The sequence below is a fragment of the Scyliorhinus torazame genome, chromosome 1 (genome assembly GCF_047496885.1).
Source record: "Scyliorhinus torazame isolate Kashiwa2021f chromosome 1, sScyTor2.1, whole genome shotgun sequence".
Lineage (NCBI taxonomy): Eukaryota > Metazoa > Chordata > Chondrichthyes > Carcharhiniformes > Scyliorhinidae > Scyliorhinus > Scyliorhinus torazame.
In genome coordinates, this window is record NC_092707.1 from 111465119 (window position 1) to 111493088 (window position 27970).

At 50.0% G+C, this 27970-nt stretch overlaps 1 protein-coding gene across 1 annotated transcript in view; it reads right to left on the minus strand.

The window, feature by feature from the left end:
* LOC140410951 (tRNA (32-2'-O)-methyltransferase regulator THADA) overlaps nt 1–27970 on the minus strand; it is a 496539-nt gene that overhangs the window by 293551 nt on the left and 175018 nt on the right. Inside the window, exon 20 of the mRNA XM_072499809.1 lies at nt 25145–25249. Within this exon, the coding sequence (XP_072355910.1) occupies nt 25145–25249 (105 nt within the window). The remainder of the gene's footprint in view (nt 1–25144; nt 25250–27970) is intronic.

Below are 27970 nucleotides of genomic sequence, written 5' to 3' on the forward strand. Positions count from 1 at the left end.
CACACCCGTAACCCACCCCTCCCCATGCGGCCCCCATCAGGTGGACCGGTAGGCAGGGTGAGCAACCCCACAAGTCAGCCAGGGTGTGCCACCTCCACCACGTGCCCCGGCACCAAAACCCATCCAAAACACCCGTAGCTCCCCCCCCGCCCCCCCCCCTCACCTAGGGGGCGACCGAACCCCACCTTGCAACACATGCCAACACACATGCCGCCCGCCAAGGCTGGGTGCCCTGCACACATAGGCCACCCACCAGTTGCGGACCCCTGCGCTGCCCGCATCAGTGTATCTCACACTGTGCATTATCTGTTCCCCCCAGAATAAGGCTGTCCACAGCCCCCGGGAGTGGGAGAAGACCAGCGAAGGTCCACTGGACTTGTGGCCCCTCACCGTTGCAGAGTAGAGGACCTGGTCGGTGTGGTCGGAAAGTATACATTCGCCGAGGCGGAGGTCGGCATCGGAGATCCAAGTGAGCACACAACGAATAGCGATTACCCTATGGCATGTGTATCACCCTCCACCGGCAATCTAACCATGCGCCTTGTCTATTGTCTTAAAGGATTACCTAGCAACCATGCGCGTCCATCTGGTTTCCCCCGCCCCCAGCCGCAATCACGTGACACCCCGAAGCACATGTCCGGGGACGACACCGACTTCTCGGCACTGCTTCACCAACACCCTCCACCATCCCAGAGATACTCACCTCGGTTGGGCACTATAGTGAAGAGGCTCCTGGGGCAATATCTGGGGCACACCACAAACATGCAGTGTTACATCACGTAGGGGTAGGAACCCCCGAGGGGTCAGATGATTGGAGAGTGGCCCAACCCCAGGGACTAGCTGCCGTTCACATAGGTCTTGGGCTTCTGGAAGGGCAGTCCCATCAATGTTGGAGATGCAGGCACAGATGGGTTACATGAGAGGGTGTCTGCAACCTTGCAGCGTCTGCAGGTGCAGTTGGAGGAGCCCAACTGCCTGCAGGGGCAGGAGGTGGTGCCGACCATGCGTGCCACTCAGGCCAACACTGCATGGGTGGCTTCCACGGTGGATGCCTTGGGTGCAACGGTATCGGCCAAGGATCAGAATGCCCAAGGCTCCAAGGCCTGGGCACCGTGTGCAGGCAGTGGCCAAGGCACATAAAGGGCAGCCATGAAGCAGGGGACATGGACATTGCTACGGCGCTCCAGAGCGTGGCCCAATCCCAACAAGCCATGGCTATGGCCGTCGAGAGCATTGGCCTGGCGCTGGCTGACCTGAACCAGACAGAGGGGCCTGGCACAGTCACTGAGTGGCATGGCATGGTCCCCGAGTGACATGGCATACTCCCAGAGGGAAATGCGCAGTCCCAGAGAGTCATGGCCCTGTGCTCCATGGCGGCGAGCATGGAAACGCTGGTAAAGTTGAGAGCGGTTCTCCAGGACTGGCAGCACCAGGTGGCGGGGAGAGCCCCCAGATCTCGCTCAGGCCGCACCCCAATCCCAAGGAGTATCCCAGGGGTCACCGGGCACCCCAAGGGAGGAGGAGGTGATGGTGGCTCTCATTGGAGAGGTGCTGGAACACCTCAACGCCTCGGGTCCATTGAGACCCGGTTGCTCCAGAGGACGGCCGTCAAAGGGGATCAGGTCACAGGGTGGGGATGGCAGCAGGCCGCCTCTACTTCTGATGTACCACCTGGGGATCTACCCCAGCACGGTAGCATTGTGCATAGCACAATTGCTTCACAGCTCCAGGGTCCCAGGTTCGATTCCGGCTTGGGTCACTGTCTGTGCGGAGTCTGCACATCCTCCCAGTGTGTGCGTGGGTTTCCTCCCACAGTCCAAAGATGTGCAGGTTAGGTGGATTGGCCATGATAAATTGCCCTTAGTGTCCAATAAGGTTAGGTGGGGTTACTGGGTTACGAGGATAGGGTGGAAGCATGGGTTTAAGAAGGGTGCTCTTTCCAAGGACCAGTGCAGACTCGATGGGCTGAATTGCCTCCTTCTGCACTGTGTCATGTGAGACTAGCTTTAAGAAATGGGTGTGTATAAATGGGTATGTATATAAATATCTGTAGTGAGAGTGCCTTTCAGAAATGGGTGTTTATTAATGTAGTGATGTCAGAGAGTGGGTGGAGCTGGGCTGTCTGTCAGCTTTTTACTTTCGTTTTAGGCTGTTTGCTGCAGCTTGTGTTTTAGTTTTGTTTTCAGAGCTGGATAACTGCAGTCACAGCCAGAAGATGTATTAGTGTCTCTCCCTGTAATCTAAAGACTGTAAATCGATCCTGGTGATTTAAAACTAATAACAGTAGTGACTTTAACCTGATGTGCTTCTGGTAAAAGGTGTTTTAAGTCTTATGGATGTTAAAAGGACAGTTTACGGATTATCTGAATCGTGCAATTCACTTTCAAATGCTACATTAAATTCAATCAGGTTGTGATCATTATTTGATAAATGTTCATGCACAGTTAGACTACTAATTAAATTTGGCTCATTACTCATAACTAAATCTAATATTACCTGTCCGCTTGTTGCATCTAGTATATTGTTGCAGGAAACTATCCCAAACACATTTCAGAAATTCACTACCTTTCTGACAGGTGCTTGTCTGCCTCTCCCAATCTATGTGCAAGTTAAAATCCCTCATTAATACTAGGCGGAATTCTCCCCCCCTCACGCCGGGGGGGAGAATTGCCGGGGCACCGCGCGTGTCCCGCCATGCCGCCCCGACGCGATTCTCCCACCCCCCCACAAACCGGCGCGGCTGGCCGCTGGGAGAATCACGGCTGGCCGCTGGGAGAATCACGGCTGGCCGCTGGGAGAATCACGGCTGGCCGCTGGGAGAATCACGGCTGGCCGCTGGGAGAATCACGGCTGGCCGCTGGGAGAATCGCCGCTCGCCGTTTGCAACGGGCGAGCAACGATTCTCTGGCCCGGATGAGCCGAGCGATCTGCCCAATACGACGGATTGCCGCCGTCGCCGTCCACACCTGGTCGCTGCCAGCGGGAACAGCGCGGGAATGCTGGGGGGCGGCCTGTGGGGGGGGTTCCTGCACCATTTTGGGTGCCGGACACCACAAGGGAAGGATGGGCGCCGCCACCTTGTGACCCCCGGCCACATGCGATTCATGGGGGCGGCTATTTTGTCCACCCCCGACGGCGTGCGATCCATGGACGCCGCCATCTTGGCTGATACCAAGGACCCCAGCATAGACGGCTCCACGGGGTCTGAAGAAAACGCTGCGACGCAACAACCACGACTGGCTTCGGTGACCCTGCACCAATCGCGGCCCCGGACGCTCCAGACGGCAACAACAACGGTGCTGATCAACGGGTATGAGACGCCATGCTTGATCGACTCTGGGAGCACGGAAAGTTTTATCCATCCGGATACGGTAAGACGCTGTTTTCTTTCCATTCGTCCGAGCACCCAAAAGATTTTCCTGGCAGCGGGGTCCCATTCAGTAGAGATCCAAGGGTTCTGCATCGCGAACCTAACGGTGCAAGGGAGGGAGTTTAAAAACTATAGGCTTTACGTCCTCCCCCAACTCTGCGCTCCCACTCTATTGAGGTTAGACTTCCAGTGTAACCTCCAGAGCCTAACGTTCCAATTCGGCGGCCCAATACCCCCACTCACTATCTGCAGCCTCACAACCCTCAAGGTTGAACCGCCTTCCTTGTTTGCGAACCTCACCCCGGATTCCCAAACCCGTCGCCACTAGGAGCAGACGATACAGCGCCCAGGACCGGACGTTTATCCGGTCCGAAGTCCAGCGGCTGCTGAAGGAAGGCATAATCCAGGCCAGCAATAGTCCCTGGAGAGCCCAGGTCGTAGTTGTCAAGACAGGGGAGAAGCAGAGGATGGTCGTAGACTAGAGTCAGACCATCAATAGGTACACGCAGCTAGATGCGTAACCTCTCCCCCGCATATCCGACATGGTCAATCGGATTGCACAGTACAAGGTCTTTTCCACCGTGGACCTCAAGTCCGCATACTACCAGCTCCCCATCCGCCCGAGTAACCGCAAGTACACGGCCTTCGAGGCAGACGGGCGGCTCTACCATTTTCTAAGGCTCCCATTTGGCGTCACGAACGGAGTCTCGGTCTTCCAACGGGAGATGGACCGAATGGTTGACCAGCACGGTTTGTGGGCCACATTCCCATACCTCGACAACGTAACCATCTGTGGCCATGACCAGCAGGTCCACGACGCCAACCTCCGCAAATTCCTCCAGACCGCTAACGCCCTGAACCTCACCGAAAATGAGGAAAAATGCGTTTTTAGCACCAACCGTCTGGCCATCCTGGGATACGTAGTGCGCAATGGAGTGATAGGCCCCGGCCCCCGAACGCATGCACCCCCTCATGGAATTTCCCCTCCCCCACTGCTCCAAAGCCCTGAAACGCTGCCTGGGCTTCTTTTCATATTACGCCCAGTGGGTTTCCCAGTACGCAGACAAGGCCCGCCCGTTAATCCAGTCCACTACCTTCCCCTGTCGACAGAGGCCCGCCAGGCCTTCAGTCGCATCAAAGCGGATATCGCAAAGGCCACGATGCACGCCATCGACGAGTCCTTCCCCTTCCAGGTCGAGAGCGATGCATCCGACGTAGCTCTGGCGGCCACTCTCAACCAAGCGGGCAGACCCGTGGCCTTTTTCTCCCGGACCCTCCACGCCTCAGAAATCCGCCACTCCTCAGTGGAAAAGAAAGCCCAAGCCATAGTGGAAGCTGTGCGACATTGGAGGCATTACCTGGCCAGCAGGAGATTCACTCTCCTCACTGACCAACGGTCGGTAGCCTTTATTATTCGATAATGCACAGCGGGGCAAAATTAAGAATGACAAGATCTTGAGGTGGAGGATTGAGCTCTCCACCTATAACTATGAGATCTTGTATTGTCCCGGAAAGCTGAACGAGCCGTCCGATGCCCTATCCCGCGGCACATGTGCCAACGCACAAGTAGACCGCCTCCAAGCCCTCCACGAGGACCTCTGCCACCCGGGGGTCACTCGATTCTACCATTTTGAGAAGTCCCGCTACCTCCCCTACTCGGTGGAGGAGGTCCGTACAGTCACCAGGAACTGCCAAATCTGCGCGGAGTGCAAACCGCACTTTTTCAGGCCAGATAGAGTGCACCCGATAAAGGCTTCCCGACCCTTTGAACGCCTCAGTTTGGATTTCAACGGCCCCCTCCCCTCCACCGACCGCAACGCATACTTCCTGAACGTGGTGGACGAGTAGTCCCGTTTCACCTTCGCCATCCCCTGCCCCGACATGACAGCGACCACAGTCATTAAAGCCCTCGGCACCATCTTTACACTGTTCGGTTTCCCCAGGTACATCCATAGCGACAGGGGGTCCTCCTTCATGAGCGACGAGCTGCGTCAGTTCCTGCTCAGCAAGGGCATTGCCTCGAGCAGGACGACCAGCTACAACCCCCGGGGGAACAGTCAGGTAGAGAGGGAGAACGGTACGGTCTGGCAGACCGTCCTACTGGCCCTGCGGTCCAGAAATCTCCCAGTTTCTCAGTGGCAGGAAGTCCTCCCGGATGCCCTCCACTCCATCCGGTCGCTGTTGTGTACCACCACTAACCAAACGCCTCACCAGCGCCTCCTTGTCTTCCCTAGGAAGTCCTCCTCCGGGACGTCGCTGCCGACCTGGCTGGCAGCCCCAGGACCCAACTTGCTCCGAAAGCATGTGCGGGCGCACAAATCGGACCCGTTGGTCAAGAGGGTTCACCTTCTCCACACAAACCCCCAGTACGTCTATGTGGCGTACCCCGACGGCCGACAGGACACGGTCTCCCTGCGGGACCTGGCGCCCGCCAGAAACACACACACATTCCCAACACCGATCACCCCCTCCCTGCCACCGGCACACCCTACGACCGCCCCCTTCCCGGGTGGATCGGTCCTCCTCCTGTGCCCGCCCAGGAGTAAAGAAACAGGAACGAACAGCGCACCGCTCCCAGAGACGACAGTGCCCGAGCCAGCACCTGCACCACCACCGCGGCTGAGGCGATCGACAAGGACGACCAGGGCACCCACTCGACTCGTGGAATCCGCGTGACACCAGAAAAATTTGTAAATAACTCTGACAACACCTGTACATAATGATTCTGACAAAACCTGTACATAATAATTCTGACAGAACTTGTACATAGTTAACGGTTGGGCTAAATGCATAGCTACTGTTCGAAATTTGTTCCAGAACCAGCCTTGTAAACCCCTACCACCATGCGAACCACCACCCCGCCGGGTTCTTTTTTAACAAGGAGTGAATATGGTGGTATGTATTAGAGGTAATACGGTACCTGTGAAGCCGAGAGGCTATTGGCTGACAGGTCCCGGGGCCTGGTTGGATCTGCTGCCTTCTGGCTCCACCCTGAAGGCGGAGTATAAGAGCTTGAGTTCTCCCAGCAGCCGCATTCTGTAACTGAGCTGCTGGGGAACAAGTCTTGCTTAATAAAGCCTCGATTGATTTAATCTCTTCTCGACTTGAGTGAGTAATTGTTGCGCTACAGCCATCAAGCCAAGTCAGAGGCCTGGACAAAGAAAAACCAACAGACAACGTCAACAAACCACCCACACCCCCTCCCCCTCCCAAAACCGGCATCACCATTGAATGTGGCCACTCTCAAAAGCAAATAAATGTCAGGCAAAGACATATGAAAACTAAAATCTACATTTAACAAAACCAAACAAAACAAAAACTTTAAGCTCATTTTCTAAAAAAAAACTACTGTAATGAGCTGCAGTGAACCGTCCAAAAGGACTCCAATTAACTAATTCCCTGGTTCATTATGTATTTCACAGAGCTGGTCACTGTTACCTGCTGGGGGGGGGGGGGGGGGTTGTTAATGGCGAGGTTATAGTGTTGTGAGGGGAAGGGGGGTTCTTACTGTTTGGTTGTAATTCTGTGTTATTGTATGCTTTGTTTAAAAATAGATAAAAATTACAATAAAAACATTTCCAAAAAAAAATCTAACTCCCCGATTAGCAGGGAGAGTCTCAACTGGTGAAAACGGAAAAAAAATTAAAAAGAATACCAAGGCACCACTTAACTTGCAAGCTCCATTGACCACTAAAAGTCACGCCAAACAACACTGAAAAAAGGAAACCATAAATTAATGTAAAGAACAAAACCTCCATGCAGTAGAGCAGAGTTTTTCCAACTCGGCGGGCGAGTGTCGGGAGGGTCGCAGGGCAATCGGTCACGACGTTCCTGATCGCATGCCGCGAGCGACTTTTCAGAATGCCTGCTACAACCGGATTTTAAGTTGACAATGCTGGCCATGACCAGCCTTTAAATGTGAACGCTGGAGTCTTCCCGCCAGAAGCAGCGGCAGAGAGCAGGTCTCGCAACCGGCATGTACATTGATACGTCTGTGATTTGGGCGTGAAATCACAGAGGAGAGATTCTTCAATTTTCTAGCTGCCAGCAAGCAAACAACTGGACTGTGTGAAGAACTGAAGATGGATCATTTTTAATAAGGAAGAGAGGGCCTGAGACACAAACAGGCCAGGATCTCACGATTGAATCTGCTGGAGAGAGTTTCTCCAGAGAGGTCCACGGCAGGACAAAGCAGTGCTAGCATGAGCTGTATCCAGAGCTCCAGGGCCTCTGCTGATCAACTCTTTAAGAGATGCACATCCTCCCCGTGTGTGCGTGGGTTTCCTCCGGGTGCTCCGGTTTCCTCCCACAGTCCAAAGATGTGCAGGTTAGGTGGATTGGCCATGATAAATTGCCCTTCGTGTCCAAAATTGCCCTTAGTGTTGGGTGGGGTTACTGGGTTATGGGAATAGGGTGGAGGTGTTGACCTTGGGTAGGGTGCTCTTTCCAAGAGCCGGTGCAGACTCGATGGGCTGAATGGCCTCCTTCTGCACTGTAAATTCTATGATCAGACAGAGCATTAGGGCACATAAAGCCAGAGAGTTAGACACCAGTTAAGTTGCCACGGGTGAAGCACATAGTTTAGCGATAGGGGTGAGGGCACAATACTTGTATATATCACAATAAATACCTGTTCATCACCGTTCCGACCTGCCTCGGTCCTCTGTCAGAAAGGTGTGAGGGATGGGATGGGTGCAGAGCATGTTTTAGGTGGGGGGGGATTGAGAGGCCGCTGGAGTGGGGCGTAGGAGGTGGGCACGGGCCAGGGCCCCAGGGCAGTCGAAGGCCACCCCCCGGTATTGCCCCCAGAGGCGGCAGGGGATGGGGCTAGATATGTGGGGGCGCCCTCTGGTGTGTGCATGGCCCATCACTGTACACCACTCTGGTACCAAACCATCCCCCTCGCTCAACCCCGGGCCATATCCCCACCCCTGCCAACCCAGGGGTTCATAAGAACATAAGAACTAGGAGCAGGAGTAGGCCATCTGGCCCCTCGAGCCTGCTCCACCATTCAATGAGATCATGGCTGATCTTTTGTGGACTCAGCTCCACTTTCCGGCCCGAACACCATAACACTTAATCCATGTATTCTTCAAAAAACTATCTATCTTTATCTTAAAAACATTTAATGAAGGAGCCTCTACTGCTTCACTGGGCAAGGAATTCCATAGATTCACAACCCTTTGGGTGAAGAAGTTCCTCCTAAACTCAGTCCTAAATCTACTTCCCCTTATTTTGAGGCTATGCCCCCTAGTTCTGCTTTCACCCGCCAGTGGAAACAACCTGCCCGCATCTATCCTATCTATTCCCTTCATAATTTTATATGTTTCTATAAGATCCCCCCACATCCTTCGAAATTCCAACGAGTACAGTCCCAGTCTACTCAACCTCTCCTCGTAATCCAATCCCTTCAGCTCTGGGATTAACCTAGTGAATCTCCACTGCGCACCCTCCAGTGCCAGTACGTCCTTTCTCAGGTAAGGAGACCAAAACTGAACACAATACTCCAGGTGTGGCCTCACTAAAACCTTATACAATTGCAGCATAACCTCCCTAGTCTTAAACTCCATCACTCTAGCAATGAAGGACAAAATTCCATTTGCCTTCTTAATCACCTGTTGCATCTGTAAACCAACTTTTTGCGACTCATGCACTAGCACACCCAGGTCTCTCTGCACAGCAGCATATTTTAATGAAAATGAAAATCGCTTATTGTCACGAGTAGGCTTCAATGAAGTTACTGTGAAAAGCCCCTAGTCGCCACATTCCGGCGCCTGTTCGGGGAGGCAGGTACGGGAATATTTTATCACTTAAATAATAATCCCTTTTGCTGTTATTCCTACCAAAATGGATAACCTCACATTTGTCAACATTGTATTCCATCTGCCAGACCCTCGCCCATTCACTTAGCCTATCCAAATCCCTCTGCAGACTTCCAGTATCCTCTGCACTTTTTGCTTTACCACTTATCTTAGTGTCGTCTGCAAGCTTGGACACATTGCCCTTGGTCCCCAACTCCAAATCATCTATGTAAATTGTGAATAGTTGTGGGCCCAACACTGATCCCTGAGGAACACCACTAGCTACTGATTGCCAACCAGAGAAATCCCCACTCTTTGCTTTCTAGTAATTAACCAATCCTCTATCCATGCTACTACTTTCCCCTTAATGCCATGCATCTTTATCTTATGCAGCAACCTTTTGTGTGGCACCTTGTCAAAGGCTTTCTGGAAATCCAGATATACCACATCCATTGGCTCCCCGTTATCTACCGCACTGTTAATGTCCTCAAAAAATTCCACTAAATTAGTTAGGCACGACCTGCCCTTTATGAACCCATGCTGCGTCTGCCCAATGGGACAATTTCCATCCAGATGCCTCGCTATTTCTTCCATGATGATAGATTCCAGCATCTTCCCTACTACCGAAGTTAAGCTCACTGGCCTATAATTACCCACTTTCTGCCTACCTCCTTTTTTAAACAGTGGTGTCACGTTTGCTAATTTCCAATCCGCCGGGACCACCCCAGAGTCTAGTGAATTTTGGTAAATTATCACTAGTGCATTTGCAATTTCCCTAGCCATCTCTTTTAGCACTCTGGGATGCATTCCATCAGGTCCAGGAGACTTGTCTACCTTTAGCCCCATTAGTTTGCCCATCACTACCTCCTTGGTGATAACAATCCTCTCAAGGTCCTCAACTGTCATAGCCTCATTTCCATCAGTCACTGGCATGTTATTTGTGTCTTCCACTGTGAAGACCGACCCAAAAAACCTGTTCAGTTCCTCAGCCATTTCCTCATCTCCCATTATTAAATCTCCCTTCTCATCCTCTAAAGGACCAATATTTACCTTAGCCACTCTTTTTTGTTTTATATATTTGTGGAACTTTTACTATCTGTTTTTATATTCTGAGCAAGTTTACTCTCATAATCTATCTTACTCTTCTTTATAGCTTTTTTAGTAGCTTTCTGTTGCCCCCTAAAGATTTCCCAGTCCTCTAGTCTCCCACTGATCTTTGCTACTTTGTCTGTTTTTTCCTTCAATTTGATACTCTCCCTTATTTCCTTTTGGGACCTTGAGGTGTAATGGACAGCATGCATGCGGGGATCACCTGGGCGGGCAGTGGAAAGTGCTATTGAGAGAAGGAGTTAGACATTGTCAAACAATGCGGAGCACAAGAGCTCATTGCGGACCGGGTTGTCATCATCCTCCATCCCATGGACCTGACCCACTGACACTGCCAACCCAGGGCCAGCAACATGTATTGAAGCAGGGAGGGTGAACAGGGGAGGCGGTGACTGGACAGTGGGGATGGGTGGTGGGATGGGACATTCGAGGTGCCGCTCTCCAGGCCCCGTATCGGCGAACCTGCTGCCGATTAGATGGTCCTATTGCACAGTCTCCTGTGGCTGCATGGGCACCACGCCCTGCCCATCCTTGCCCTCCTCCACATCCTCGCGTCGGACGAGGCCTGGTGTTCATCCTCCTCCTTCAGCATGTCGCCCCTCTGCTGCGCAATGTTGTAGAGGAGGCAGCAGGCCACAACGATGTGGGAGACTTTCCTGGAGCACTGAAGGGACCCGACCCACCAGAGCGTCCAGGCATCTAAACCATCTTCAGGACGCTGACGCACAACCTGATGATGCCTCCGGTCATGTTTGTAGGGGACATGCATCCTCTTGATCGCCCCGGACCTGGAGCATCCCGGTGATGGCGGTGAACCCTGCTGCTCAGGCAACCTGGTAGGCTCAGTCCATATTCAGGTTAATGTATTGCTCTGCCCGGGCATACAGGGCCTCCATATGGCATGGAAGCATCTCTGCACTGAGGTCTGTGAGATCTCCAACAGGTCCCCCACTGAGGTCTGTGAGATCCCCAACAGGTCCCCACTTGGCGCTTGGAAGGACCCCGTTGCATAAAAGTTCAAGGTGAACATCACCTTGACAGCCACGGGGAACTGGTATGCATCTCCATACCCCCATGCTTCCACGTGTGCCATGGTGCAGCGGATATACCATATAGTCTCCCTGGTCAGCCGGAGTCTTTAACGACTCCGGTCTGGCAGATAGCACAATTGCTTCACAGCTCCAGGGTCCCAGGTTCGATTCCGGATTGGGTCACTGTCTGTGCAGAGTCTGCATATCCTCCCCGTGTGAGCGTGGGTTTCCTCCGGGTGCTCCGGTTTCCTCCCACAGTCCAAAGATGTGCAGGTTAGGTGGATTGGCCATGATAAATTGCCCTCAGTGTCCAAAATTGCCCTTAGTGTTGGGTGGGGTTACTGGGTTATGGGGATAGGGTGTAGGTGTTGACCTTGGGTAGGGTGCTCTTTCCAAGAGCCGGTGCAGACTCGATGGGTCGACTGGCCTCCTTCTGCACTGTAAATTCTATGATGAGTCTATGATGAATGACAGGCGTTGCTGGTACACACGAAGCCTGATATGGCATCGCTTTCCCACCTCCTCCTCAGACTGTTGGGCAACCGGCTCTCCATCCTCACCAACTGGCTCCTGTTCCTCTGGCACAGGCTCCGCTGATGCAAGGCCCTCCCTCAGCAGCTCCTGCTATACGGCCTCATTGCGTTCACCATGGCGGCGGCAGCAAGGCACAGGCCAAACACTCTTGCTTGTATACCCAAATCCATTCTCTGTAGGGGGTAAACGGCAGACATGTTAGCATGGCGGGTACCCCCATGCTCAACTAGGTCCGGCGGGCTACACGGTGGCCCCAGCCATCCCCCCTGACACTTTGCCCTCCGCATCGCACCCCTGGACCCCATTGGTGCCTGGCATTAGGGAGGCCTTTGATTCTGGCACCCATCCCTGCCGGCAGGGGTACTGGTGGCTGGCACTACCATTCTGCAGCCCCTGCATGCGCCCTCCTGTGGGTGCCATCTACTGTGAGCATCCCCCTTGGGTGGGCCGTGTGATGCACCGCCAGTAGGATGACACCCGGTTGTGAGTGTGTGTGTGTGGGGGGGGGGATTTGGGGGGGGGGGGGGCGTCGATTTTCAGCTGGCGCGACATTTTCCGCCCGATCACGATTCCGGCAGGCCATTCTCCGCCCTATCACGATTCCGGCGGGCCATTCTCCGCCCTACCACGATTCCGGCGGGCCATTCTCCGCCCGATCACGATTCCGGCGGGCCATTCTCCGCCCTATCACGATTCCGGCGCGCCATTCTCCGCCCTATCACGATTCCGGCGGGCCATTCTCTGCCCTATCACGATTCCAGCATGCCATTCTCCGCCCTATCACGATTCCGGCGGGCCATTCTCCGCCCGATCACGATTCCGGCGGGCCATTCTCCGCTCTATCACGATTCCGGCGTGCCATTCTCCGCCCTATCACGATTCCGGTGGGCCATTCTCCGCCCTATCACGATTCCGGCGGGCCATTCTCCGCCCGATCACGATTCCGGCGCGCCATTCTCTGCCCTATCACGATTCCAGCGTGCCATTCTCCGCCCTATCACGATTCCGGCGGGCCATTCTCCGCCCTATCACGATTCCGGCGGGCCATTCTCCGCCCTATCACGATTCCGGCGGGCCATTCTCCGCCCGATCACGATTCCGGCGTGCCATTCTCCGCCCTATCACGATTCCGGCGCGCCATTGTCCGCCCTATCACGATTCCGGCGGGCCATTCTCCGCCCTATCACGATTCTGGCGCACCATTCTCCGCCCGATCACGATTCCGGCAGGCCATTCTCCGCCCGATCACGATTCCGGCGTGCCATTCTCCGCCCTATCACGATTCCGGCGCGCCATTGTCCGCCCTATCACGATTCCGGCGGGCCATTCTCCGCCCTATCACGATTCCGGCGCGCCATTCTCTGCCCTATCACGATTCCGGCAGGCCATTCTCCGCCCTATCACGATTCCGGCGGGCCATTCTCCGCCCTATCACGATTCCGGCGGGCCATTCTCCGCCCCATCACGATTCCGGCGCGCCATTCTCCGCCCTATCACGATTCCGGCGCCCCATTCTCCGCCCTATCACGAATCCGGCGCGCCATTCTCCGCCCTATCACGATTCCGGCGCCCCATTCTCCGCCCTATCACGAATCCGGCGGGCCATTCTCCGCCCGATCACGATTCCGGCGCCCCATTCTCCGCCCGATCACGATTCCGGCGTGCCATTCTCCGCCCTATCACGATTCCGGCGGGCCATTCTCCGCCCTATCACGATTCCGGCGGGCCATTCTCCGCCCCATCACGATTCCGGCGCACCATTCTCCGCCCTATCACGATTCCGGGGCGCCATTCTCCACCCTATCACGATTCCGGCGTGCCATTCTCCGCCCTATCACGATTCCGGCGTGCCATTCTCCGCCCGATCACGATTCCGGCGGGCCATTCTCCGCCCGATCACGATTCCGGCGCACCATTCTCCGCCCGATCACGATTCCGGCGTGCCATTCTCCGCCCTATCACGATTCCGGCGGGCCATTCTCCGCCCTATCACGATTCCGGCGTGCCATTCTCCGCCCAATCACGATTCCGGCGTGCCATTCTCCGCCCTATCATGATTCCGGCGTGCCATTCTCCGCCCTATCACGATTCCGGCGGGCCATTCTCCGCTCTATCACGATTCCGGCGTGCCATTCTCTGCCCGATCACGATTCCAGCGCGACATTCTCCGCCCTATCACGATTCCGGCGGGCCATTCTCCGCCCGATCACGATTCCAGCGCGCCATTCTCCGCCCTATCACGATTCCGGCGGGCCATTCTCCGCCCTATCACGATTCCAGCGCGACATTCTCCGCCCTATTACGATTCCGGCGCACCATTCTCCGCCCTATCACGATTCCGGCGTGCCATTCTCCGCCCTATCATGATTCCGGCGCACCATTCTCCGCCCTATCACGATTCCGGCGTGCCATTCTCCGCCCTATCACGATTCCGGCGCACCATTCTCCACCCTATCACGATTCCGGCGCGCCATTCTCCGCCCGATCACGATTCCGGCATCACTGGACAGAGAATCCCGCCCTCTATGTTTTCAAGAAGGAGTTAGATATAGCTCTTGGGGTGAAGGCGATCAAAGGATATGGGGGAATGGTAAGAGGGATAGGGCTATTGAATTTGATGATCAGCCATGATCATAATGAATGGTAGAACAAGCTCGAAGGGCTGAGTGGCCTCCTCCTGCTCCTTTGTTTCTATGAACAGATCTGCGCTGGATAAATTGGAATCAAAGGCTGACAGGAAAAACGGTAACTGAACAATAGACTACGATTAAAGAGGAAATAGTCTGGGCACAGTCAACATTTTGTGGAGCATAGCTCAAAATAATGGCTGGGGTTTAGGGTCTTTACCCTAGTATCAGATCCTCACGGACAATGATAGGACGAGTGAGCACTCCCAGTGAGCCAGAGAAGACACAGCCAGAGTGAGACACATCGGAGAGTGGGTTTGGGAGCTGGGAATTTGAAGCTAGGTGGGAATTCGAGGCTGGGTGGGGGGAGGTGCCTTTTAACCCTAGATTTGTTACACTCAATTTTCCAGTGAGTGGTCTTGCCCTGCTGCAGGTGACTACAAGGGAGGAAGCTGATTGGTGACTAGCAGGTAAGCCCTTCATATCGGGAGCAGAGCTGAACAGGAGAAATCCAGAGTGCAGTCTGAGAAGGTAAGTGGTTCTCTATAAATCAGGTGACTCGTGCCCTTAACCCTTTCATTCCTAGGCTCACCGGAGTAGATTCTGAGTTACATTTTGTAAGGTAAGAGCTTTGTTTTGTGGGTTTCTTTCTTCTCACACTTACTGGAGGGTAGCAAGCTAGACTTGGTCTCCTCGACCAGCAGGTAAGTGATTGGCAAGTAGATTTTCCTCTAATTTTTCTCGAGGTAAGGCAGCGAGGTAATCTGGGTAGAGCTCTGGAATAGGAAGGGCGTTGTCACAATGTTGGGGGTTTACTACAGACCTCCTAACAGCCAGCGTGAGATAGAGGAGCAGATATGCAGACAGGTCTTGTAAAGATGAATAAACAATAAGGTTGTTGTGGTGGGTGATTCTAACTTTCCCTATATTGACTGGGGCGCACATTTTGCTGGAGACATGGATGGAGCAGAATTTGTTTCTTGAAACAATATGTAGATAGCCCAACTCAGGAAAGGACCATATTAGACCCGGTGCTGGGGAATGAGGAAGCCGCGCCTGAATAAGGTGCTGTCATGTGAGAGTACCTTTAAGAAATGGGTGTTTGAAGAAATGTACCTTTAAGAAATGGGTGTTTATCAGTGATGTAAGAGAGTGGGTGGAGCTGGGCTGTCTGTCAGCTTTTTACTTTTGTTTTAGGCTGTTTGCTGCAGGGTGTGTTTTAGTTTCGTTTTCAGTGTTGGAGCTGAAGCCAGACACAGCAGCTGTACTGCTGTTCTCTCTGCCATGAAAAGACTATCTCTTGATCATTTGGTGAAATCAGAATTATAAATGTTTTCAGTAGTGACTTTAACCTGATGCGCTTCTGTTAAAGGTTTTGTTTTTAAGTCGTATGGATGTTAAAAGGAAAGCTTAAAGGATCACTTAGTGTTGTAGTCTTTGGGGGTTGTATTTGAATTAATGGTTGCTAAGATGTTCACTGTACGTTTTAAAAAGGTTAACTTGAGTTCAGAGAATAAACATTGTTTTGCTTTAAAAAATACTTTTCCATTTCTGCTGTACCATACCTGTAGAGTGGGCCGTGTGCTCCCCATACCACAATCTGTTAAAAGTTGTGGATCAGGTGAACTATATGATACACTTTGGAGTTCTCAAAACCCTGGCCCATAACAAATTGGGGGCTCGTCTGGGATAAAAGTCTATCTATTGGATTGGCTTAGTGAACTTAAAGCCAGTGAGGGGTGAGCATATTGTGGTTGCTTATCAGGTGTGGTATTCTAGTTTAAGTGGGGAGTGTGTTTTGGACAATGGCTCTTTCAGAGGCTCAGAATGTTTTGGGGGTGGAGACGGTCACTCGCAGTACCTTATGGACAGAGACTAAAAGCAGACTGTCAGATTTGGCAAAAACATTGCAGTTAACATTACCTGACAAAATGCGAAAAGATGAAGTAATTAAGGCGGTGGCAAAGCATTTAAAGTTGCCTGAGATACAGTTTGATTCAATGGAAATGGCAAAAATTCAGTTACAATTTAAACAAATTGAACATGAGAAAGAATTAAAGCAGCTTGAATACGAAAGAGAGGAAAAAGAAAGAGAGAGGAAAAAGAAAAGGACAAGAAAGGAGAAAAGAAAGAATAGCCCCAGCAGAACATAAAGAAAGAGAGAGGGAGATACAGATCAGGGAAAAAGATAAAGAGAGAGAGTTTGAACTTCAGAAAATGGCCATGAAACATGACAGTCAGTTAAAATTGGCAGACGTAAAGGGAAACGTACAATTGGATGATATGATGAGGATAGTGAGAAAGAGCGTCAAAGTCGAAGGCTTGGTGGGGATCTATTTAAATATGTCCATTCATTGCCAAGGTTTGACGAGAAGGAGATGGAAGCCTTTTTCATTTCATTTGATAAGGTGGCTAAACAATTGAAATGGCCACAGGCCATGTGGGTATTACTGATTCAAACAAAGCTGATAGGTAGGGCTAGTGAAGTGTTTGCATCACTACCGGAAGAGGTATCTGGGACATATGAGGAGGTGAAAAAGTCCATCTTAGGTGCATATGAACTAGTGCCTGAAGCCTACAGACAAAGGTTTAGAAATTTAAGGAAAGAATTTGGTCAAACATACATGGAGTTTGAAAGGTTCAAACAGAGTAATTTTGATAGGTGGATAAGGGCTTTGAAAATAGACCAAACTTATGAAGCTCTCAGAGAAATTATGCTTTTGGAGGAGTTTAAAAATTCAATTCCTGATGTAGTGAGAACTCATGTGGAAGAGCAGAGGGTTAAAACTGCGAGGTTCGCAGCAGAAATGGCAGATGATTATGAATTAGTTCAGAAATCAAAACTTGATTCCAACATCAGTTTCGGCCTGTGAGGGATGGAAACTGGGAACATGAGAAATACTCAAGTGGTAAAAGTAAAGGTAATCTGATGGGAGATAATAAGGAGAGTGTACCTCAGATTAAAAAAGAAATCCAGGAGGGTGGAAGAGACATGAAAAGTTTCAAATGTTTTCACTGTAATAAACTAGGCCATGTAAAGTCACAGTGTTGGTGGCTGAAGAAAATCACTGGGAAGGCTGATGTGGTAAAACAGGATAAGACAGTGGGATTTGTGAAAGTGGTAAAGGAAAGCCCAAGTGAAGCGAAGTAGGTGCAAAAGGTTGTACAGTCTGATCAAGAGGTGATTGATAAGTAGGTACCAGATCTCTTTAAATAATTTTCTTGTGTGGGTAAAGTTTACTCATGTGTATCAGGAGGAGCAGGTAAAGAAGTCACAATTTTAAGAGAGACGGGAGCTAGTCAATCTTTAATGGGAAGAGATGAGGAATTATGTAGTTTGGGAAGAATGATGCCAGAAAAGGTGGTAATATGTGGAATTCAGGGTGAGAGGAGTAGTGTTCCATTATATAAGGTAAGGTTGGAAAGTCCAGTGAAGAGTGGTGAAGTGGTAGTAGGAGTAATAGAGAAACTATCTTGTCCAGGAATACAGTTTATCTTGGGTAATGATATAGCTGGATCGCTGGTGGGAGTGATGCCTACTGTGGTTGATAATCCAATGCAAAATCAGACAACTGAAATGTTGAAGGACGAATATCCTGGGATTTTTCCGGATTGTGTAGTAACAAGGTTGCAAAGTCACAGGTTAAGACAAGAGGAGAAATCGGAGAGTGAAGATAAAGGTGAAGTGCAATTATCAGAAACGATTTTTGATCAGATGGTTGGAAAAGAACGGGTGGAGGATGAGGCGGATATTTTTAGTTCAGGAAAATTGGCGGATTACAACAGAAAGATGTAAAAGTAAAACGGATGTATCAGAAAGCATACACAGAAGAGGAATCTGAGTGGATACCAGAGTGTTATTACCGTAAAAGTGATGTCTTGATGAGAAAATGGAGACTTTCGCATATGCAGGCGGATGAAAAGTGGGCAGAAGTTCATCAAGTAGTATTGCCGGTAGGGTATAGAGAGGAGGTGTTGCGAGTTGCACATGAGGTACCAGTGGAAGGTCATTTGGGAATAAGGAAAACGCAAGTTAAAATCCAAAAACATTTTTATTGGCCTTGACTCCATAAAGATGTAGTTGAATTTTGTCAATCATGTCACACATGTCAAGTGATAGGGAAACCTCAAGCAGTAATAAAACCAGCGCCCTTAATACCCATTCCAGCATTTGAGGAACCTTTTACACCAGTCCTAATTGATTGCGTAGGTCCGCTTCCAAAACGAAAAGTGGGAATCAATATCTTTTGACAATAATGGATGTGTCTACTAGGTTTCCAGAGGCCATTCCAGTACGTAATATTACAGCTAAATTCTTTACCAGATATGGACTACCCACAGAAATACAATCGGATCAAGGATCAAATTTTACCTCAAGGTTATTCAAAGAAGTTATCATAGATATTTACAGTGCAGAAGGAGGCCATTCGGCCCATCGAGTCTGCACCGGCTCTTGGAAAGAGCACCCTACCCAAGGTCAACACCGCCACCCTATCCCCATAACCCAGTAACCCAGTAACCCCACCCAACACTAAGGGCAATTTTGGACACTAAGGGCAATTTATCATGGCCAATCCACCTAACCCGCACATCTTTGGACTGTGGGAGGAAACCGGAGCACCCGGAGGAAACCCACGCACACACGGGGAGGATGTGCAGACTCCGCACAGACAGTGACCCAAGCCGGAATCGGATAGCTTAGGAATAAAACAATTTAAATCAACTGCATACCATCCAGAATTGCAGGGAGCGATAGAAAGGTGGCATCAGACATTAAAGACAATGTTGAGGGCTTATTGTGAAGATTATCCAGAGGATTGGGATAAAGGAATTCCATTCGTACTGTTTGCAGTTAGGGATGCACCTAATGAATCAAACCAAATTTAGTCCTTTTGAACGAAGTTTTGGTTGTGAGGTAAGAGACCACTTAAATTGATTAAGGAAAAATTGATGAGTGAGAAATTACATTATTGGATTACGTGTCAAATTTCAGGGAACGATTAAATAGAGCAGGTGAATTGGCTGGACAACAATTAAAAGTTGCACAAAATGTGATGAAACTGGTAGCGGACAAGAAATCCAAAGTTCGTAGTTTTGCCAGTGGAGATAAAGTTTTAATGTTGTTACCAGTGGTAGGTGAACCTTTAAAAGCTAGGTTTTGTGGACCTTATCAGATTGAAAGGAAATTAATTGAGGTGAATTATGTGGTAAAAACACCAGATGGAAGGAAGACTCACCGAGTGTGTCATGTGAATATGCTTAAAAGGTACTTTGAAAAAGATGGAGAGAAAAAGGTGGTTTTAATGATTCTAACTCAAAGTGACCATCCAAATCCAGACGACTGTGAATTTGACATACCTCAAATTAAATTGGAAACGAGGATGTTCTTAAAAATTGGGATAAATTGTTGAGTTACCGTCCAGAGGAAAAACAGACTGACCTGAAAGAGTTATTGATATCACATGGGCAAGTTTGTGGAGATAAATTGGGAAGTATTAAAATGGCTATACATGATGTAGATGTGGGAAATGCTGTTCCAATCAAACAACATCCATATAGACTTAACCCTTTACATTTGGCACAGGTTAACAAAGAGATTGAGAGTATGCTTAAAAATGGCATAATTGAAGTGGGTTGCAGCCAATGGAGCTCACCCATAGTGATGGTACCTAAACCAGACGGTACCCAACGGTTGTAAGTGGACTATAGAAAGGTGAATGCAGTTACAAGAACGGACTCTTATCCTATCCCACGTTTGGAGGATTGCATTGAGAAAGTGGGACAATCAGCTTTTATTTCCAAATTGGATTTACTTAAAGGTTACTGGCAGGTACCTTTATCTGAAAGGGCGAAGGAGATTTCAGCTTTTGTGACTCCAGATGGTATATACCAATTCAAAGTTATGCCATTTGGCATGAAAAACGCCCCAGCCACATTTCAACGGTTAAAAAGCAAAGTTGTTTCAGGAGTACCTAATTGTGCGGTATACATCGACGATCTGGTAATTTTCAGCCAGACATGGAAAGAACATTTGAAACATCTGATGGAGTTATTCGATCGACTTCAGGAGGCGGGTTTGGCGATAAACCTAGCCAAAGGTGAATTTGGAGAAGCCCAAGTCACTTTCCTTGGCCATACAATCGGACAGGGTCGAATGGTCACACGGGATGTGAAACCAACAGTTATTGAGGAGTTTTCAATACCCTCAAGATGAAAGGAAATAATGCGATTTCTTGGCATGAGTGGATTTGATCGAACATTTGTGCACAAGTTTTGTAGCGTGGTTGCTCCACTGATGGACTTGCTGAAGAAACGTTAAACATTTCAGTGGACCGCGGACTTTCAACAGGCATTTGACTGCCCGAAAACGGTGATAACCAATGCTCCTGTGTTGGAGAATTAAAAGGGACTCTGTGATCAGATTGAACTAAAGTATCTGCCATTAAAGAGAAATGCCAAGGCGTAGAGAAATGGACGGATCGTGCAGAGACCCTCTTGTTCAATGAGACTGTCAATCAAGAGGGATTCCAGTTGGAGGAAGAAGAAAAAAAAAAGAAATGGACTATATTATTATACCTGTTTGCGTGTGTTGTTTTTTGAAACAAAAAATTATATTTACCGTGTGCATTTCTTAAAGGATAGTGAAAAGGTGAAAAATGAAACCATCTTGAAGTTTATTTATTTTTTCTTGGGAGGTGTCATGTGAGAGTACCTTTAAGAAATGGGTGTTTAAGAAATGTACCTTTAAGAAATGGGTGTTTATCAGTGATGTCAGAGTGTGGGTGGAGCTGGGCTGTCTGTCAGCTTTTTACTTTCGTTTTAGGCTGTTTGCTGCAGGGTGTTTTATAGTTTCATTTTCAGTGTTGGAGCTGAAGCCAGACAGCAGCTGTACTGCTGTTCTCTCTGCCATGAAAAGACTATCTCTTGATCATTTGGTGAAATCAGAATTATAAATGTTTTCAGTAGTGACTTTAACCTGATGTGCTTCTGTTAAAGGTTTTGTTTTTAAGTCGTATGGATGTTAAAAGGAAAGCTTAAAGGATTACTTAGTGTTGTAGCTTTGGGGGTTGTATTTGAATTAATAGTTGCTAAGATGTTCACTGTATGTTTTAAAAAGGGTAACTTGAGTTCAGAGAATAAACATGGTTTTGCTTTAAAAATACTTTTCCATTTCTGCTGTCCCACACCTGTAGAGTGGGGCGTGTGCTCCCCATACCACAATCTATTAAAAGTTGTGGGTCAGGTGAACTCCCATGATACACTTTGGGGTTCTCTAAACTCTGGTCCATAACATCGCTGAGGGTGATGGTAGTGCGAATGCACCGGTTCCTGGATAAGGAACAAATTGTGCGGTGGGCCAAGCAGACATGGAGCTGCAATGGGATAACAATGAGATGCGCATCTATCAGGACTTGGGTCCGGAACTGGCCAAAAGAAGAGCGAGCTTTAATAGGGTAAAATCGGTCGCTTCAAGAAGGGGGTGAAGTTCAGAATGCTGCACAGGGCTAAATCGCTGGCTTTGAAAGCAGACCAAGGCAGGCCAGCAGCACGGTTCAATTCCCGTAACAGCCTCCCCGAACAGGCGCCGGAATGTGGCGACTAGGGGCTTTTCACAGTAACTTCATTTGAAGCCTACTTGTGACAATAAGCGATTTTCATTTCATTTCATTTCATCCAGCTCGTTTGTGGGTAACCTACGATGGTCAAGAACATTACTTTGGATCGCTGGATGAGGCGATGGACTTTGTTAAGGTCAAAAAACTGGCAGGTGATTGAGGACATTGAATTTGGGGGGGGGGGGGCGGGGGCGAGTAATGCCATACCTGTGCTGTTAAATTTATTTTCGTTTTGGGTTGTACATGGAGTGCTTTCGGTTTCAAATTTTGGGCCGTTGCTCAGTTTTGTATGTGAATTAACTTTGTTCTTGTGGGGGGGATAGTGGGTTGAGTTTTCTTCTGTGTGTTTGTTGGGGATTGTGATGTTTGGAATATGTATGTCCGAACGGTGGGGAGGGAGAACAATAGGGGGTAGGATGTTCGGCGCCATGGGTGGGGGCTAACACGCCAGCTGGGCAGGCTAGCTCACGGAAGCGCAGTGGGGAGCGAGCAGGTGATAAGTTTGTTAAGGGGGGTTGGGATTGTTGTTTTCTTAATGGGGGGGAGGGGGGGTTGCTCTGCTGACAGGGGAGGGACTGTTGTTGGGAGACAAATTGGAGATCGAGGACGGTGGGCGTCCGAGGGCAGGCCTGAGGAGGCGCGGGACGCGAGCTGGAGGCTGGCCTAAGAAGGGTGAAGGTTGATCAGCAGGGGTGGAGGGGGGGCTGATCACATGGAACGTTAGAGGGCTGAATGGGCCGGTCAAGAAGGCTCGCGTGTTCGCGCATTTGAGGAGGTTGAAGGCGGACGTGGCGATGCTACAAGAGACACAAATGAGGGTTGCGGATCAGACTAGACTGAGGAAGGGGTGGGTCAGGCAAGTATTTCATTCGGGGTTGGACTCTAAGACCAGGGGGATCGCGATCCTGATAAGCATATGAGAGTGGAGGGAGCATTGGTGTGGGCTCCTGATAACCATCAATTCAGTCGAGTCGGTTGTTATCGAAGAACTGTGGTCTTAATCAAATAGAAATGTGCCAACCAGTTGCTCTTCTCGCACTGAGAGCCTGTCCCAGATCGGCCGGTTATATACCTCCTCAGAGGGGCGGAGCCTCAGGCTGAGCCAACAGCGGCATCAATACAACAACAGCAATAACTAGCAATGGAACAACGGTAACAGTGAGTATACACAATAATAGTGACAACGATTATAACAGCAATAGATCAACAGTGAATATATACAATAGCCATACGTGGCTCACCACAGCTCCAATTTGTGATAATCACCGGTTTGTTCCAGGGAGGCTGGATGGGGGGTTTCGGAGATAGCAGAGAGCAGGGATTGAGAGGATGGGAGATCTATTTATTGATGGGAGCTTTCCCTGTCTGGAGGATTTGAAGGAGAAGTTTGAATTGCCGGGAGGGAATGGGTTTCGATATCTGCAGATAAAGGATTTTTTGCAAAGGCAGGTTTCGACCTTTCCGCTCCTACCGCCACAGAGGATACAGGACAGGGTAGTTTCTAAAACAGGGGTGGGAGAGAGGAAGGTTTCAGATATCTACAAAGAGCTTATGGAGTGTGAGGAAACCCAGATAGATGAGCTAAAAGGTAAATGGGAAGATAAGCTGGGGGCGAGGTAGAGGCGGATGCTTTGAGCAGAGTCAACACGTCCTCATCATGTGCCAGGCTCAGCCTGATACAATTCAAGCTGGTTCGCCGGGCACACATGATGGTGGCCCGGATGAGCAGGTTTTTGGGGGATAGAGGACAAGTGTGTGAGGTGCGCGGGAGGGCCCGCAAACCATGTCCATATGTTTTGGGCATGCCCGAAGTTTAGAGGATACTGGCAGGGATTTGCGGAATTTTGTCCACGATACTTAAAACAAGAGTGGCGCCGAATCCAGAGGTGGTGATTTTTGGAGTGTCGGAAGACCCGGGAGTCCAGGGGACAAGAGAGGCTGACGTTTTGGCCCTTGCCTCCTTGGTAGCCCGGAGATGCATATTGTTAGCGTGGAGGGACTCGGAGCCCCTGAAATCAAAGGTTTGGGTTAGCGACATGGCTGGGTTTCTCACACTTGAGAAAATTAAGTTCGCCCCGAGAGGATCAACGTTAGGGTTCGTCCGGAGGTGGCAGCCATTTATCGACTTCTTCGGGGAAAGCTAAACTGTCAGCAGAGGCAATAAAGGGGGGGGGGGGGGTACAGGACCTTAGTTAGGCCTCATTTGGAATATTGTGTACAATTCTGGTCGCCACACTACCAAAAGGATGCGGATGCTTTGGAGAGGGTACTATGATTTTGCCTGGTATGGAGGGCATTAGCTAGGAGGAGAGGTTAGATAAATTCGGTCTGTTCTCACTGGAACAACGGAGGTTGAGAGATGACCTGATAGAGGTCTATAAGGTTACGAGTGGCGTGGATAGTCAGATACTCTTTCCTAGGGTAGGAGAGTCAAGTGCTAGGGGACGTAGGTTTAAAGTGCGTGGGGAAAAGTTTAGAACAGATATGTGAGATAAGTTATTTTCCACAGAGGGTGGTAAATATATGGGACTGGATTCTCCACCCCACCGCGCCACAGGCTCACCTCACCGGCGGGATGCTCCGTTACGCCGGCTAGTCAATGGGGTTTCCCATTGTGGGGCAGCCCCACGCCGTCGGGAAACCCCTGGACTGCCGGCAAAACAGAGCATCCCGCCGGCGGAGAACCCAGCCCATGGAACGCGCTGCCTGGGGAGGTGGTGGGAGCAGGTACAAAAGCGGCATTTAAGGGTCATCTAGACAAATATATGAATAGGGTGGGAATGGAAGGATACGCACTCCGTAAGTGCATACGGTTTTAGTTTAGGCAGGTACCATGGTTGCGCAGGATTGGAGGGCCGAAGGGCCTGTTCCTGTGCTGTATTGTTCTTAGTTCTTTGACTGAATCAAGCAAAGGTGCTGTGTCATCTCCACTCATTCACAGTTCCAAACTGTCTGTGGAAGAGCCACCATACCTGGGGAGCAGGCCTTTAAACTGACCTAAATCTTGAGTTTTGAAAATGTGTACATCAGTGTCACACCGCAAGTGGGTCTCAAGTACCTGATCCAGGATCTGTCGGGGAATTGCCATCAGCTCTGGAGACTGTTGTTTCAGAAGAGATGCACAGAACCTGGTCAAGCCAGCACTGCAGCCTTCCACTGCTCCCTGCAGATAGACAGTAAAACTGGTTAAGTCAAACGCTCACAACCCGGTGGATTACAGACACATGTGACTGTGTTTGGTATCTCGGTGTGCGCCATATAGCTGGGTTTAGCATTTTGGTAGGTGCTGTTGAACCGTTTTTGGTATTTCACTGGATCCCCAAGTGACTCGGGGGCAGCAGTGCTGAACCTGCTGTGGGGATTGAGTGCTGCAGCAACCAAGGGGTGAAAGCAAGGGAGGGAGCCTCCAGAAAAAACAACGACAAAAGCAACATCGGAAAAATAGCTTCAATGATGTCTTAACTGTGGAAGGAGCTGATTGGTGAATAGCTGGACATGTACATGTTTCTGGAAGTAGAGGCTTGCCGGGGCACCTCAGCCACGTGGAACGTACATCCTGTGCCAGGTGGGAAAGCCTGGATGACCACATGTGCAGAAATTGGCGTCAGCGAGAGCAGCTTGTGCTCCAGGGGTTGTGACATGGCAGACGCACGAAATTCAAGCAGGACCTGTGCCATAACGTGCTGCCGGTGAGCTAAACAGGCCAAGAACGGCACTTCTTGTCCTTGAGAGCTGCTGGCCAATCTGGTTGTCCCACCAAATGTATTATGCGGAACCACTTGGGTAGTGTTAATTAGCTGGAGGCGGGCTTTCTACCTCCCACTTGGGAGGAAATCCTGCCTGGGAGAGTTCTGGACAACAGGCAGTCCCACCAGTCCAAGTGCCAGTGCCAAAAGGACCAGGTAAGACCAGAATCCTGCGTCAGGGATAGGAAAGAGGGGCCTGGCGGTTGGGATGTATGGGGAGTTAGGGGGTCATGATGGGGAATGAGTACCGAGGTGGGGGGAGCAGACCTTGTATCTGATCTGGAAAAGCCACCCCCCCTCAAGGCCTGAGCAAACCTGTTGGAATTCTTCCTCGCCCTGTACTTCAGGGATCAGAGGAGGAACTTTTTTTTTTTAGTTGTAGTTGTAGGGGATTCTATTATCAGGGGGATGGATAGTATCCTTTGTGAGCAGGATAAAGAGTCCCACATGGTATGTTGCCTGCCCGGTGCTAGGGTGCGGGACATCTCTGACCGGCTTGAAAGGATACTGGAGAGGGAGGGGGAGGATCCAGTTGTTGTGGTCCATGTCGGTACCAACAACACAGGCAAGTCTAGAAAAGAGGACCTGTTTAGAGATTATATAGAGCTAGGATTCAAATTTAAAAACAGGTCCTCAAGGGTCATAATCTCCGGATTACTGCCCGAGCCACGTGCAAATTGGCATAGGGAGGCAAGAATAAGGGAAGTTAACACGTGGCTGAAAGAGTGGCGTGAGAAAGAGGGGTTCCTTTTCATGGGACACTGGCATCAGTTTTGGGACCGGGGGGACCTATACTGTTGGGATGGTCTCCACCTGAACCGAGCTGGGACCAGTGTTCTGGCGAAAAGAGTAAATAGGGTGGTCAATAGGACTTTAAACTAGAGATTGGGGGGGGGGGGGGGGAAGGGAAAGTCAGGGAACCAAGAGGTGAAGTAATCAGTGGGAAGCGTAGCTGCTTAGGAATACAAAAAAGCACGAAAACACAGAGCTCAGGAGACGTTACGATAGTCCCCATCCCACAAAATATGGCACAGTGTATGGAAAGGCTCAGTAAACCAAGGTCCACCACACTAAGAAAACAAAAAGGGACGATCAATAGAGTATTAAAGGTGCTATATTTAAATGCGCGCAGTGTACGGAACAAGGTAGATGAGCTTGTGGCCCAGATTGTGACTGGCAGGTATGATGTGGTAGGCATCACGGAGGCATGGTTGCAGGGGGTTCAGGACTGGCATTTAAACATCCAGGGATTCACAACCTATCGAAAAGACAGAGAGGTGGGCAGAGGGGGTGGGGTTGCCTTGTTAATTAGGAATGAAATTAAATTAATAGCACTAAACGACATAGGGTCAGATGATGTGGAGTCTGTGTGGGTAGAGTTGAGGAACCACAAAGGCAAAAAAAACATAATGGGAGTTATGTACAGGCCTCCTAACAGTGGTCAGGACCGGGGGCACAAAATGCACCACGAAATAGAAAGTGCATGACAGAAAGGCAAGGTCACAGTGATCATGGGGGACTTCAATATGCAGGTGGACTGGGTAAATAATGCTGCCAGTGGACCCAAGGAAAGGGAATTCATTGAATGTTTACAGGAGGGCTTTTTGGAACAGCTTGTGATGGAGCCCACGAGGGAACAGGCCATTCTGGACTTAGTGTTATGTAATGAGCCAGACTTGATTAAAGATCTTAAAGTAAGGGAACACTTAGGAGGCAGTGATCATAATATGGTAGAATTCAATCTCCAATTTGAAAGAAAGGTAGAATCAGATGTAAAGGTGTTACAGTTAAATAAAGGTAACTACAGGGGCATGACGGAGGAACTGACGAAAATCGACTGGGAGCAGAGCCTAGTGGGAAAGACAGTAGAACAGCAATGGCAGGAGTTTCTGGGAGTAATTGAGGACACAGTACAGAGGTTCATCCCAAAGAAAAGAAAGGTTATCAGAGGGGGGATTAGGCAGCCATGGCTGACAAAGGAAGTTAGGGAATGCATCAAAGCAAAAGATAAAGCCTATAATGTGGCAAAGAGTAGTGGGAAGTCAGAAGATTGGGAAGGCTACAAAAACAAACAGAAGATAGCCAAGAGAGAAATAAGGAAAGAGAGGATCAATGATGAAGGTAGGCTAGCCAGTAAC